The sequence below is a fragment of the Camelina sativa genome, chromosome 17, assembly GCF_030686135.1.
Source record: "Camelina sativa cultivar CO46 ecotype springtype chromosome 17, ASM3068613v1".
Lineage (NCBI taxonomy): Eukaryota > Viridiplantae > Streptophyta > Magnoliopsida > Brassicales > Brassicaceae > Camelina > Camelina sativa.
Window position 1 is genome coordinate 8,229,867 of NC_141896.1, and position 14,610 is coordinate 8,244,476.

The 14,610-nt window shown below is 36.2% G+C and overlaps 4 protein-coding genes across 4 annotated transcripts; 3 read left to right on the forward strand and 1 right to left on the reverse strand.

Moving 5' to 3' along the window:
* Positions 1 to 57: 57 nt before the first annotated feature.
* LOC104756257 (uncharacterized) lies at positions 58 to 1,804 on the reverse strand. Its single transcript, XM_010478818.3, has 6 exons — positions 1,288 to 1,804; positions 1,092 to 1,199; positions 830 to 991; positions 583 to 754; positions 417 to 490; positions 58 to 313 (listed from the first exon to the last, which is right to left on the reverse strand). The coding sequence occupies exons 1-6, from the start codon at positions 1,606 to 1,608 to the stop codon at positions 203 to 205; spliced, it is 948 nt and encodes a 315-aa protein (XP_010477120.1). The 5' UTR covers positions 1,609 to 1,804; the 3' UTR covers positions 58 to 202.
* Positions 1,805 to 1,896: 92 nt separating this feature from the next.
* LOC104756258 (photosystem I chlorophyll a/b-binding protein 6, chloroplastic) lies at positions 1,897 to 3,235 on the forward strand. The gene is made up of 4 exons (XM_010478819.3): positions 1,897 to 2,243; positions 2,321 to 2,358; positions 2,428 to 2,945; positions 3,046 to 3,235. The coding sequence occupies exons 1-4, from the start codon at positions 2,008 to 2,010 to the stop codon at positions 3,061 to 3,063; spliced, it is 810 nt and encodes a 269-aa protein (XP_010477121.1). The 5' UTR covers positions 1,897 to 2,007; the 3' UTR covers positions 3,064 to 3,235.
* A 1,737-nt stretch (positions 3,236 to 4,972) lies between these two features.
* Positions 4,973 to 7,519, forward strand: LOC104759294 (Pectin lyase-like superfamily protein). The gene is made up of 5 exons (XM_019238704.2): positions 4,973 to 5,672; positions 6,059 to 6,179; positions 6,260 to 6,508; positions 6,604 to 6,757; positions 6,850 to 7,519. Exons 1-5 carry the CDS (start codon positions 5,199 to 5,201, stop codon positions 7,373 to 7,375), a joined length of 1,524 nt encoding a protein of 507 aa, XP_019094249.2. The 5' UTR covers positions 4,973 to 5,198; the 3' UTR covers positions 7,376 to 7,519.
* A 553-nt stretch (positions 7,520 to 8,072) lies between these two features.
* LOC104759295 (putative flavin-containing monooxygenase 1) lies at positions 8,073 to 10,738 on the forward strand. Its single transcript, XM_010482238.3, has 5 exons — positions 8,073 to 8,596; positions 8,971 to 9,211; positions 9,529 to 9,707; positions 9,802 to 10,151; positions 10,275 to 10,738. Exons 1-5 carry the CDS (start codon positions 8,144 to 8,146, stop codon positions 10,636 to 10,638), a joined length of 1,587 nt encoding a protein of 528 aa, XP_010480540.1. The 5' UTR covers positions 8,073 to 8,143; the 3' UTR covers positions 10,639 to 10,738.
* The last annotated feature ends 3,872 nt before the right edge of the window (positions 10,739 to 14,610 follow it).

The following is a 14,610-nucleotide window of genomic DNA, read 5'->3' on the forward strand; positions in this document are numbered from 1 at the left end:
TTTCACTTACAGAACAACCAAACACAGCACACGTTTCATCCGCAATTACAAAATCAAGATTCCAAACTCAATGGTTTATTCAAACGTAGAAGATAATATATATAGTTCATATCCCTTTTACTTCAAGTCATACATGTTCATATCATTATTATTAGCATATTGTGAAGAAATGAAGCTGAATCATGTCTAAACGTGTGATCTTTCAAAACGTAGAGCCACCACTTCTTCTGGACATCGTCTGCATAACTCCATTCATTAGTCCTTGAACTGATTTCCCAACTCCAGCTCCTATGTCTTGTGCAAAATACTTGGCCTGCCACAAAATGTGAAATTGAGCATGAGAATTTTTCATTCCAATGTTGTAGGTTAGTCGTAGCAACAAGTATGAAGCATACTGAAAAAGGTTTTTACTATACCTCTTGTATGCTCTTCTTCAGATCAAAAGCATCTTTGACTCTGTCATCCAAGAATGCCCATGTATCCCGATGTTCTGCTCAAAACAAAATAATGATATCAAACTTTGAATAGTTTCTTTGATTAGCATAGCAATGTATCCAAAGGGAGGAGGACTAAGAACCAAACCTAAGGAGTCATCAGTGAGCATGTAAATCTCAGTGGTTGAGTAAACACCTCCAAGAATAGTGCGCTTCACATACCAATCTAAATCCGAGGCTCCATCTCCAACAGCATGCCATATCTCATCAACTAACATTGCCCGTTGCTTAAAACTCGCTGCAACATTCAGAGGATGCGCCTATTTCACCAAAAGAGGATATCAGAACTAGCTATTTGTCTATCATGAAACAGAGAGAATTCGAAAAAAACTCACTTGGATGCTCAGAGCTTGAGGCCATTTTGACATGTAAGGGACTTGCATTTCTAAGCGAATTCTAATGAGCTTGGCAATGCGTGCACTTGGAATCAGGTTTTGCAAATCCAATCCAGAGTCTATTTTATCCATAAGCAACTGAAGGCATTCATCCATGAAGAACTGAAACACAAACATGAAACTCAACAATAGAACCACCAAAATCCAATCTTTTAAGCTCAAAAATCTACAAAATTTTTAATGATTCTAGAGACGCCATTACCTCAACAAGTGCAGCTTCTTTCCTGGAGAAAGAGCCAACAATGGAAGGAGACACACCAACATCCCTTGAACCAGCCATCATTGCTTCCTCAGTCCAACCTAATCTCGGCTACACAAAATTCCCAAACATACAAAAACTTATTAACCTCCACAAAAAATGAAACCTTTGAGGCAAATCTATGAAAATTTATACCCACCACATGACGGAGAGACGCAGAGAGAACACGAGCCTGCTCTTCCTGGAACTCAGCTCTCGGCTTCCTGTTCTCATCTCGACGTGGTCCTTCCTCTGTACTCGTTGAAGAAGAAGACGACGCCGTGTGATCCGATTGATTAGGGTTCACAGACTGATTACCACCCATCGGCGATTCAGCATTACCACCAATCGACGAAGTGCAGAGACCGGAACTGTAAGAGGAAGGGATGATCGTGGACCTGAGCTTGGGAAATCGGAGGAGACGGGTGGCTGTAAAAGCACCACCACCGCCGAGAAGACGCTTCGCCGCCGTACGGTACATCGTTCGCCGGAGTGTGAGGGATTGTGACACGTAGATGAGATCGTTGCCACGAGAAAATTAAAAGGGTTTACTCTGTTTTCCCCAAGTGAACTGATTTGATGAACAAATCAATTTGGGCGTTTTCTTAATTTATAATTTATTTATTTTGCCTCCTATTTATGATTATTTGCTTATATGATAACAAAATTATTTATTTGTCTAAAACATACCTAATTTTAACGTTGTTAGTAAAATCGTCAATGGTTGATGTGTTAAGTCACATCGAACCGTACACGTGTCGCGTAACACTGGCTTCACAAAATTCATCTGGATAACAAAGCCCATAACATTCGAAGTTCATATACAATCACATAAACAAAAGAAAAAAAATGTTTATTATCATCTCCGCACGAATCAAAGATGGCTCTTGCCATTGCTTCTGCGCTCACATTATCCACGACGAGCAGAGTCGAAATCCCGACCGAGAGAAGACGACAAGTACCGTGGTGTGCAACACTGGCTGGTGGAAAAATAAATAGCGACCGCGTGGTGGTGGTTCGTGCTGGCAAAGAAGTGTCTAGTGTCTGTGAACCACTTCCTCCAGACCGTCCTTTGTGGTTCCCTGGTAGCTCTCCACCTGAATGGCTTGATGGCAGGTTCGTTACTTAACCAATCATTATTTCTTGATACTCTTTTTCGTCCATTAAACTTTCAATATTGTTGTTTCTTGCAGCCTACCTGGTGATTTCGGTTTTGATCCTCTCGGTTTAGGTACGGAAATTAAAAAAGAAAAGCAGGTATAAACCGAGTTTTAGACTAACTAGTGTTTGTTTTTCATAGGGTCTGACCCGGACACCCTCAAATGGTTTGCACAAGCTGAGCTTATTCATAGCCGGTGGGCAATGCTGGCAGTGACCGGTATCCTAATACCGGAATGTCTCGAGCGGTTAGGTTTTCTCGAGAACTTTTCATGGTACGATGCAGGGTCACGTGAGTACTTTGCGGATTCCACTACGTTGTTCGTGGCTCAATTGGTTTTAATGGGATGGGCAGAAGGTAGAAGATGGGCCGATATGATTAAACCGGGGTCCGTCGACATAGAACCAAAGTACCCACACAAAGTGAATCCTAAACCGGATGTTGGTTACCCGGGAGGTATATGGTTCGATTTTATGATGTGGGGGAGAGGTTCTCCTGAACCGGTTATGGTTTTAAGGACTAAAGAGATTAAAAACGGACGGCTGGCTATGCTTGCTTTCGTTGGATTCTGTTTCCAAGCTACCTACACTACTAGTCAAGATCCAATTGAGAATCTCATGGCTCATCTTGCTGATCCTGGTCACTGCAACGTCTTCTCGGTAAGCTATAATTTATCATGAAGATCATTATCAATTTATCATGATGATAATAATGTGTGTATTGATCAGCCTTCATGGGTGCGTACTACTTCTTTTGCAGGCATTTACATCACATTGATCAGGATTAGCTTCCAATAAATTCTTTTTTAAAATATATAATATGAGCAATTATGGATGTCGAACTTTTGTATATATTTTTCACTCGCCCTTTGTTAGAACTTCTGCTTAATTAATTAATTAATTAAGATGTAAAATGAAGAAATAACAAGACAACAAGATGAGCTTTATTACTTTAAAATCCTTACAAACGATCCACTTGGATGAGACTTCCTACATAAACTTGAAAAATTAAATCCAAAAACATATATATAGATGAGAAAGTTATGGAATATGCATGTATGTGATTCCAAGGATTCATGAATTATTTATGCATATCATACCGGCAGCATATGTGTAAATGACGTTTAATTAGTTAAAAATACAAAAAGAAAACTATACCTTGGATCGTATAATATGCTCCTGTTCGAGATAGGAATTTCATATAACAACATAATAATAATAATAATAATAATAATAATAATAATAATAATAATAATAATAATAATAATAATAATAATAATAATACTGAGAAAGAAAAGAAATTGAACTATTTTGACACCATATAATATATATTTTATTATACTTAAATGACTAAGACCATCATCATCCGAGAACTGCCTTCTCGTTATTAAAATAGTATATTTTAATTATTTTATTTTAATATTATTATATATTTAAATAATAAATTTGAAAAAGAAAAATTAGCCTATATTAAACTGACATATGGTAAGCAACGATTCTCATAATGCTTTAGGAAGTAACGTTACTCTTCCTTTACCTTCCTTTATTATTATTTTATTATTACTTTTTAATTTTTAATTAAGAATACTCCTAAGAGAACTACCAATAATCATGCTCTAGTTGTATTGTTACAAAACTATACTATATACTGAAGAAGTTGCCGAAAAAAACAACGTTGAGTTCTACATCAACATGTTACAAGTGGTAAAAAATTAGTAACAGTTATCTGAACGCCATTGACAGTGGTTCTGCTTCAGAAATCTCATTTCTGGTTGCTACGGCCTGTGAGAAGAAAGACGACAACTCACCACCATCGGCCAAGGCAAAGCAATATAACATAGTATTTAAAGGTTCTTCTAATCTGGTATTTTTTTATGCTTGAAACTTAAAAATTATCACTTGTTTTTTTTGTATTGTCAAGTGACCTTGATTTAATATTTGATGGTATTTAAACAGTCTTCCAATCTGGGTACACTTTTTGTGCTTGAAACTTAAACTGAAAAGTGATTACTTGTTCTAATCTTCTTCTATATTTTTGTTCATAATTTTGTTCTTAAAATGTTGAGTTTAAAATTTTACATGTATGAAGACTAGGAAACTATTTATATAACTAAGAAGATTAGTAGTTTGTGGATAATTCATTCACTCATAGAGGAAAGCTATAGAAGGTTATTGGATGTATGATTTTGATGGATTTGGAAATCCAAACAAAAATCATGTGTTATTCAATCATTGATTTTAAAATACTTATCAAAATCATGTGTTATTGGTTCTGTCATTTACAAATACTTTTTAAAATCTCTTGTTATTCATTTAATGATTTGTTTTTGGATTTCAAATTCCACATTATGTTTTATATGGATTTGAATGGATTTGATAGTGTAAAATAGAATGATTGAAATCCAATGTTAAAACATGTTATTTCAAAATCCATCTGTTTTGATTTCTAAAATTTACAATTCCATATGGATTTAGAAATCACCTCTCCAATAACAGACTACACATATATTTTAATCATCCTTAATTAAAAATTTTGGTTCAATAATAAATTTATTATATCCAACGACTTCAAATCGTTTTGAAGTTATTAAATAAAAAAGGTTTTTCATCTTTGTGTGGGCTTGTCTGTTTCCGCAATAGAATCTCGAAGCTGTTAAAATTGAGCACGGAAAGAATCAAAACATACCAGAATAAACCGGTACGCTAAATATACCGGTTTGGTTCAATTCAGTTTTGCCGATTTCTCTCGCACACCAAACTCCTTGTGTCTCTCACCAGCTTCTGACACAGACTTGGCACCTCTCAGTGACGGATCTTTGCGTCTAATTCACTTTTTCTCTCGGGGGCTAAATCTGAGGAAACCCAACAACAAGAACCCCTCCCCCATGTTTCTAATTCCCAGTAAATCGAATCATGGTAGAGAATTTACTTCCGACTCGGTTCCAATTCCATCTCCAGAGACTTGAACCGAAGCGTCGTCTTACTTCTTTACTTGCTTCTCACAAGACAACACTCTTCACATTTCTCTGGATCGCCGCCTTTGGTTCCGTCTTCCTATGGCAACGAACGGCTTACGTCTCCTCCGGCTCCAGAGCTGGTCCCGTCGGAGGAAAGTTCACTATTTTCGGTAAGATCAAACCGGTTCGGCCACTGCCTCGATTGAGACCTGTGGTGTTCGATTTGAAAGATTTCGGAGGTGTTGGAGATGGGTTTACGCTTAACACTGAGGCGTTTGAGAGAGCCGTGGTTTCAATCTCGAAGCTTGGGAGTAATAGCGGTGGTGGTCAGCTGAATGTGCCTCCTGGACGGTGGCTCACTGCTCCGTTTAATCTCACTAGTCATATGACTCTTTTTCTTGCTGAGGATTCTGAGATTCTTGGTGTTGAGGTTAGTGGAATTATTTGATTTCTCTTTGTCTCGATACAGCGGCATAAACACCAAAGGTTTATCCTTTTGGTTCATTGATTTTCATGATTAAGATGCTTTAAGCTCTGTTTAGCTCAAAATTGTAGAACTTTTAGCCACCACTAAGCTTAGAACTTGAGATATTTAGGTTACATGTAACTTTACTTTAGCTAAGTTAAAGTATATTGACTGTGTTTGCTTGGTTCAGAGGTACATAACTTAAGAGATCTAATTTGTTTGAGGATAACAAATGCTAGATTTGGTATGCAACTGAGAGTATAGGTTTACAAAGCAGAGGTTCTCTCAATGAGATAATGAGACTTTACGTGATTGCTGTGTGAATCTTATTGTGTCACTTTAATTATCAGGATGAGAAGTATTGGCCTTTGATGCCGCCATTGCCTTCATATGGTTATGGTAGAGAGCGTCCGGGACCTCGTTATGGGAGCTTGATCCATGGTCAAAACCTCAAAGACATTGTGATAACCGGTTTGTGATTTCCTCCTTGGAGTGTTCATGTTTGTGAAATTATGAGAAATGAGTTAGTGAGTAATGGATATAACAAACAGGTCACAACGGAACAATAAATGGACAAGGACAGTCGTGGTGGAAGAAGCATCAGAGAAGACTTCTCAACAATACGAGGGGACCTTTAGTTCAAATCATGTGGTCCAGTGACATTGTTATCACCGACATAACAATGCGTGACTCACCCTTCTGGACTCTTCATCCATATGACTGCAAAAACGTAACAATAAGGAATGTCACCATCTTAGCTCCTGTAACCGGAGCACCAAATACTGATGGAATTGATCCCGGTATTGTTCTCTTACCGCCTACTGTTGTTCTCCGGTTATCCTGCGTTTGATAGATTTGTAACTTCTTTTGCACCGTTGTATCTTTCTGTAAACAGATTCGTGTGAGGATATGGTAATTGAGGACTGCTACATTAGCACCGGGGATGATGCCATCGCGATAAAGAGTGGATGGGATCAGTTTGGTATTGCATATGGACGACCTTCAACAAACATTCTTATCCGTAATCTCATTGTTCGCTCTGTTATAAGGTAAAAGAGTTTTCTCATATATCATGTTTCACCTCACAAGTTCAATCTCATAAAACAAAATAAGCAAAAGGTTTCTATATATATTTTGACAGTGCTGGTGTATCAATCGGGAGCGAGATGTCCGGTGGAATATCTAACGTGACGATCGAGAATCTTCTGATCTGGAACTCGAGACGCGGAATCAGAATCAAAACGGCTCCAGGACGAGGCGGTTACATCAAAAACATAACCTACAAAAACCTAACACTAGATAACGTCCGGGTTGGTATCGTGATCAAAACGGATTACAACGAGCATGCAGATGATAACTACGATCGGAAAGCGTATCCGACACTTTCAGGATTCAGTTTCACGGGAATCCACGGACAAGGAGTGCGAGTGCCGGTCCGAATCCATGGGAGCGAGCAGATTCCGGTAAGGAATGTGACGTTTCGGGATATGTCCGTTGGGTTAACGTACAAGAAGAAGCATATATTTCAATGTTCGTTCGTGAAAGGACGAGTCTATGGTTTTATATCTCCACGACCTTGCGAGAATTTTGATTTGTACGACGAGGAAGGTCGTCTTGTTAAGCCTGCTGCTGAGTCTAATGTGACGGACATTGACTACGACATTTGAATGTTTTTTTCAATTCACTGTCATCTGCGGATCATTTGTGTGTACATATAAACGTAATTTTTGGGACACAAAATGAAATGTTTTTTTTTTTTTTTTTGGACAGTTTCTCATTCTGATAAATAATTTGTAGTTTTTAGTTAAAAATCATATAGAAATATCTAAACTGAAGGAATAATATAATTAAAGAATACGAAATTGTAATGAATGGATGAGTTATGAATACAAGACTCAAAAATGTAGAGGCTTACAGTTGAGGCTCAACTGTTGAGCGGTAGAATGCTTAGAAAAATCAGAATTGTCCATGTTGATGTTTATGTATGCGATACCAGAATTGTCATTGTCCTTGTATAGGTTGTTTTGTCTAAAAGTGGGGGTGTTTAAGATAGGAAGTTTTAAAAATATATGTTTGAAAGTATTGTAACAAACTTTCTTCTTTAATATATACCAAAAAAAGCATATTAGACTTCACATTTTTTTAATTATGGTTTATCATTTAACAAGGACTTGAAGACTAGACTATAGAATACAGATAAATTAAGAGCCGTAAATTAAAGGTAAACTGAAATCGTGCATGAATATATAGCTAGAGATATAAAGATATAAATATACGTTTGGACAACCACAACCACTACATGCTCGCGACAGGCAAACGAACAAGGCCTTATTATAAATTAAACATGTCCCATGCAAACTCACCAACAACTCAAAGCACTCTTCATCAAAACCATTTCTCTCTCTCTCTCTCTCTATCTTGCATAATCTCTCCAAATGGCTTCTACCTACAATAAGCTTACTTCTTCGAGAGTAGCGATCATCGGTGCCGGTGTGAGCGGTTTAGCTGCTGCTAAGAACTTAGCTCATCACAACCCGACCGTATTCGAAGCCTCGGATTTAGTCGGAGGTGTTTGGAGGAGCTGCACTTACGAGACGACCAAGTTACAATCGGCTCGAGTCGGTTACGAGTTCTCTGACTTTCCATGGCCCAATAGAGATGACCCTACTTTCCCATCTTACGTTGAGATACTAGATTACTTGGAATCTTATGCTAAGCATTTTGATCTTCTCAAGTTCATGAAGTTTGGCTCTAAGGTCATCGAAGTTAGGTTCATCGGTGACGGCGAAACTCCTCAGATGGTTGACCTCGGTGCGTACGGCAACTTGTTGCCCGGCAAACCAGTGTGGGAAGTTGCCGTTCAAACCGGAGATTCTGGAGATATTCAGGTTTGTTTGATAATTAACTCTCTTTACATGTTTCGGTCTCATATATTTGCTACCGCATGCATTCGCAATGGTGCATATATTCAAAATAGTTTCTTTAACGATTGTATTTCGGTAAATTTGAAGCTGATGCATGGTCTCAAACTGTCATGCAGATCACACTGCTTTTTTTTAATATATACATCATACATGAATTAAAATATGTGTTAGTTACTATTTACTAATATTAATACATTTTTTATGTAAAAACTGCATAGAACTTCCAAATAGTTTTTGAAAACTACTACATGCATGCATCATTAACTCGATTGAAAACTTACGTCTATTAGTGAGTTTTTTGTATAACGTTTTTGTTATTAATGTGTGCGAGCGCGCAGTGGCATGCATTTGAGTTCGTAGTAGTGTGTACCGGAAAATACGGCGACGTTCCAAGAATACCGGCTTTTCCGGCAATGAAAGGGCCGGAGATATTCAAAGGAAAAGTGATGCATTCGATGGATTACTGCAATTTAGAGAAAGAAGAAGCTTCTAGTCTCCTCCATGGCAAAAAAGTTGCTGTCATCGGCTCTAAGAAATCCGCCATCGATTTGGCTTTTGAGTCTGCTTTAGCTAATCAAGGTACGTACATATATATGATATATATTTTGTTTAAGTTCTCTTTGATCCACAAAATTCTTTGTTAAGTAATACTTAATTAGCTTCACTCTAACAATTGGCACAAGTCAAAATAAAATTAAAAATAATAGCAATATAATAATCGTCTTTGTTAAGTATATGTATAAATAATTCTTCTCGGTTGGACAATGGACCTGACCAGACCGTTAATATACTACTTGGCACAACAATAAAACAATGGTGGTGAGAACAACGCATTAGTTATCACCATATAATATGATTCCAATACTAATTTTTTTATTTTTAAAAAAAAATTGCAGGAGAAGGAGGAAAAGCATGCACAATGGTGATGAGAACAACACATTGGGTGTTTCCACATCATTGGGTGTGGGGACTACCATTCTTCTTGTTCTACTCAACAAGAGCTTCTCAGTTCTTCCATGATAGGCCTAACCAAAGTTTCCTTAGAACTCTCTTTTGCTTCATCTTCTCTCTTCTGGTTAGTGATCTTAAAACCCCTTCTTACTTCTCTATGTCTATATAAATTGTGCAATGAAACTATATTAAGTTTTAAAAACAATTATGTGAAACAGCGTGCCGCGGTCTCCAAATTCGTTGAATCATATGTTATGTGGAAGCTACCTCTAGCGAAATATGGTCTTACACCGGACCATTCTTTCGAGGAAGACTATGCTTCTTGTCAAATGGCGATCGTACCGGAGAATTTCTTTGAGGAAGCGGATAAAGGGATGATCCGGTTTAAGAAATCATCAAAGTGGTGCTTTTATGATGAGGGGATTGAGTTTGAGGATGGGACTACGTTAGAAGCTGATGTTGTGATACTTGCGACTGGTTATGATGGCAAGAAGAAGCTCAAAGCCATTGTTCCTGAACCTTATCGAACTTGGCTCGAGTTTCCATGCGGTCTCATGCCTTTATACAGGTACGTACGTATATTTTATAATAACATCGTTACAGTACTTGAATGAAAAGTCGAGATTATATAATACTCATATGAAATTTGGACCATATTATATGAGTAACAAAAACTAAAAATATCTTTCAGGGGAACAATCCATCCATTGATACCGAACATGGGTTTCGTGGGATACGTCCAGAGCATGTCGAACTTACACACATCAGAGCTACGTTCAATGTGGCTAAGCCGGCTCGTGGATGAGAAATTCAAATTACCAAGCAAAGAGAAGATGTTCGATCAATTCTTGAAGGAAATGGAAGTGACTAGAAGATTAAGCAGATTCTACAAACTTCATTGCATTTCCACTTTCAGCATCCAACATGCCGATGATTTGTGCAACGACATGGGACTCAACCCTTGGCGTAAATCCAATTTGCTCCTTGAAGCTTTTAGTCCTTATGGTTCAAAAGATTACCGCCTCGATCAAGAAGAAGAAGATGGCTCAAACTAAATTGAATGTATTATGAAATGAAATTGTTACAAATAATTGTGTGATGGTGTATAATACTTCATCTGTCCTTTAAAGATTGATGTTCTGTGGTTTTTTCAAAGATTGATATTCTTCCATTTTTAGTTAATTAATACTGTATTAAACTTTTGTGAATTTCAAGAAATAATCAATAAGAAAATTTGAAAATTTGAATAGCTATTGGTCTATAAATATATAATATTATTTTTTAGTAAATAAAAAATATTATATTTAAACTTAATAATCATTGTTTCTTAATTTGTATAAAAAACCCTCAAACATCAATCTTTACGAGACAGATGGAGTATTAATTATGTCAATTGATAAAGGAATAAATATGTATTTTTAAGTTTCATAAGGTTTTATTGATATAAACAAATGTTGTAATATTTATATCATTTATTTAGGCCATGTTCGGTACGTAAAATGCTGCGACACATTTAAGTGACTCAAAATTATCCATCAAATCAAGCAAAAGAAACGATGGAGGATAATAAAAGGTGTCGCAACGACTATTTTTTCCGGTGTTTTCGGTGTTATCGGTGTTGCTGAAAACAGAGCGACCGTAAAACTAATAAAAAAAAAGTCGCTGAGACTATTTTATGAAATTACCGTTGTTAATCTCCACATACTTGGATATCAAGTTAGGTGTGTTTTTGTGTCACTGATCACTAAAACAGCGACCATGAAAAGAACAGAGCCTTACTCTTTCCAGTGGCATTTTGTTCTAACATTATTTTCATTGCTTTTTTTTAACTCTTTCTGTATTACTAAGAAATCATTTTCTAAAATAAAACACTATTTCTTATCTACCTAAACACTATATATAGCCAATGGAAAAAAAACTGCAAAATACAAATGAATTGATTGAAAATGTAAATATCACTTAAAATAAAATAATTTTTGGGGCTAAATATCAATTATTATCATCACTTCACTTACTATGAGTCTACTACGATGATAAATTAAATTTCAAAAAAAAATGAATACTATTGAAAACATCAATTATTATAATTATTTTTTATGTTTGGATTAATTAGAATATAGGGTGAATTGTTTTTTTTTTTGGTTAATTTTTTCTCTTTTTTTTTGGCACTCTCTGACTGTAAAAATGCCAATTACGTATCCAAACTCTATTGTTTAAAATCAGTCGCTACTAAGAGTCGCAGCGATAGCCTCCCGAACAGGGCTGATAATTACATATCGTGATCAAAACGGATTACAACGAGCATGAAGATGATAATTACGATTGGAAAGCGTATCCAACATTCTCAGGATTCAGTTTCACGGGAATCCACGGACAAGAAGTGCGAGTGCCGGTCCGAATCCATGGGAGCGAGCAGATTCCGGTAAGGAATGTGACGTTTCGGGATATGTCCGTTGGGATAACGTACAAGAAGAAGCATATATTTCAATGTTCGTTCGTGAAATGACGAGTCTATGGTTCTATATCCCCACGACCTTGCGAGAATTTTGATTTGTGCGACGAGGAAGGTCGTCTTGTTAAGCCTGCTGCTGAGTCCAATGTGACGGACATTGACTACGACATTTGAATGTTTCTCAATTCACTGTCATCTCGGATCATTTGTGTGTACATAAACGTATATTTGGACACAAAATGAATGTTTTATTTGTTATTTGGACAGTTTTAGTTAAAAATCATATAGAAATATCTAAAGTGAAGGAGTAATATATATTTGTAAATGATTTTCTATCCCACTATTCTTTTCTTTGACTGAACAACATTGCATTATGGGGATATCTTATGAATAACAAATCAATGAAATATGTCCTAGTTTGATACGTAATTTGTTAGCAATAATTTATCAAGAATAGGTAGTAATAATAAACTGCTGTATCTATAATAATTCTTCGATGATGACCAAAGAATAAATTAGAACGAACGGGATTGACTTGCTTTATTGATCGAATTAAAGAATACAAAATATTGTAATGAATGGATGAATACAAGACTCAAAACTCATAAATGTTGAGGCTTACAGTTGAGCGGTAGAATGCTTACAGAAATCAGAATTGTCCATGTTGATGTTTATATATGCGATTACCGGAAGCACATGTTGCCGTATTCAACTCCATGACTATGCTCGCATATCTACGCACGAGTCCATGACACAGGCATGGTATCAGCATATTCGATGAAACGGGCTCATGATCCTCCCTTACAAGAGCGGATTCATCACACCTTAGACTCGGAGACTAGGCCGTACCGCTCTTAACTAGGTTTTGATCGCCAAACTCGGACCCAAAACCAATAGCGCGAATTGGGTTTTCGTAGACCAAACCGAACTAAAAAATTTGACCCAGCCAACAAATAATATAAATTTCCTGAAATATCTAATATATACTAGTAAAATATAAATTTAATGTCACGAGAAGCATGTTCCACTAATAAAGTAAATTAGCACAGTTTCAATTTTCAAACATTTATATATTTGTATATTATGCAGAACACCGACGACTTCAATAATGGTCGCGACCCATGTGGCGCTTCATCAACTGTATTCTTCTGACTCTATTATAAAATATCATGATATTAATTTATACTTGATAAGTCTAACAAACGCATGCGTACCTTTAAAAGTATAATATAAAGAAATGCAGAACAATTGTTTGATCATTTCTAGAAATTTCATATGCACATTATATTTCAAAACTTGTATTTATATCATTGCTAATTACACAAGTATTTGGTGAAGAAATTAAAACTAGACGACGTGGCGACGTATGAATCTATACATGGCAAAGTCAACCATGTAAGTTTCGAAAGTATTACCTTACTGGCTTACTCTACAAAAATAAAACGCTAAACGAAAAGATAAGCAAGCATTTGTATATATAACTACATATAGTATATTAGAAGTTACATTTTTTAAAATTATGGTTTATCATTTAACAAGGACTAGAAGACTATACTATAGAATACACATAAATTAAGAGCCGTAAATTAAAAGGCAAACTCAAATTGTGCATGAATATATAGCTAGAGATATAAAAATATAAATATTTGTTTGGACACGTTACTCAACTTGCATCGCGGATCTGTATTCCTTCCCCAACCACAACCACTACACGCATTTCCCACGAGTTTAACGATCTTTTCCGTTTAATCTAATCCTATCTACTTGCGCAGGTTCCATAGCCCACACATTTCATATCTTATAGTATGTTCTAACTCCTATCTAAGTCCTAACCAATAAACTCAAACCTAGTTGAGTTTTTTTTAATTAGTGAAAAAACATCTAGAATATTATATCTAATCTTCTTCTAATAAAGTTTTTTGTATCAAATTATGTAAAAGAAAGACTAGCTCGTTTGTATTGGACGACTTTTTCTTACTCTTTAATTAATAGACATATTATAATTATACCATAGTCTCTGTCGCGTAGTCTGCAAATTAACTTCATCTAATGGTCCGAATTGTGTCGAGTTCATATTGTATTATAACATTTTGGACGTATTTTGTTTATTGATTAATGTAGTACGAAGGAAATTGTGTTGAACAATCCAAATTTAAATATTATAAATGTGTTAAGACCTTCTCAGCTAATTTTGGTAGGATGATAGGACGATGATCCATTATCAATGAAGAAAGGGGCAACACTTACACCAATGATATCTCTATAACACAAATTTTATTTGTTCTACTTAATTAGGGATAGGAGCTCTAGAGAGCACCAATTTAGCCATTTATGTGAAAGAAATGGCACGGTACGTACTACTTGATTTTACAAAAAAGAAGAAAAATTGTAACCTAAATTTGCAATATAAAGAGTCTAGCACAAATCACACACACACACACACACACCTACGGGTCGAAGAAGAGAATGGCTTATCGCGAAGCAGCGTATAACAACAGCCCAGGGCCAGGGGTACTTAAATCTCCCACGCGTAGATAACCGAACCAACCATAGTTGGACACGTGCTGTATAAAAT

Coding starts and splice junctions, on each gene's coding strand:
- LOC104756258 (XM_010478819.3), top strand. CDS start 2,008: ATGGCTCTTGCCATTGCTTCTGCGCTCACATTATCCACGACGAGCAGA. Junction 2,244..2,320: donor CCTGAATGGCTTGATGGCAG/GTTCGTTACTTA, acceptor TGTTTCTTGCAG/CCTACCTGGTGATTTCGGTT. Junction 2,359..2,427: donor TTTTGATCCTCTCGGTTTAG/GTACGGAAATTA, acceptor TGTTTTTCATAG/GGTCTGACCCGGACACCCTC.
- LOC104759294 (XM_019238704.2), top strand. CDS start 5,199: ATGGTAGAGAATTTACTTCCGACTCGGTTCCAATTCCATCTCCAGAGA. Junction 6,180..6,259: donor CAAAGACATTGTGATAACCG/GTTTGTGATTTC, acceptor TATAACAAACAG/GTCACAACGGAACAATAAAT. Junction 6,509..6,603: donor TACTGATGGAATTGATCCCG/GTATTGTTCTCT, acceptor TTCTGTAAACAG/ATTCGTGTGAGGATATGGTA.
- LOC104756257 (XM_010478818.3), bottom strand. CDS start 1,608: ATGTACCGTACGGCGGCGAAGCGTCTTCTCGGCGGTGGTGGTGCTTTT. Junction 491..582: donor GCTCACTGATGACTCCTTAG/GTTTGGTTCTTA, acceptor TGTTTTGAGCAG/AACATCGGGATACATGGGCA. Junction 314..416: donor TGAAGAAGAGCATACAAGAG/GTATAGTAAAAA, acceptor ATTTTGTGGCAG/GCCAAGTATTTTGCACAAGA.
- LOC104759295 (XM_010482238.3), top strand. CDS start 8,144: ATGGCTTCTACCTACAATAAGCTTACTTCTTCGAGAGTAGCGATCATC. Junction 8,597..8,970: donor GAGATTCTGGAGATATTCAG/GTTTGTTTGATA, acceptor GCGAGCGCGCAG/TGGCATGCATTTGAGTTCGT. Junction 9,212..9,528: donor GTCTGCTTTAGCTAATCAAG/GTACGTACATAT, acceptor AAAAAATTGCAG/GAGAAGGAGGAAAAGCATGC.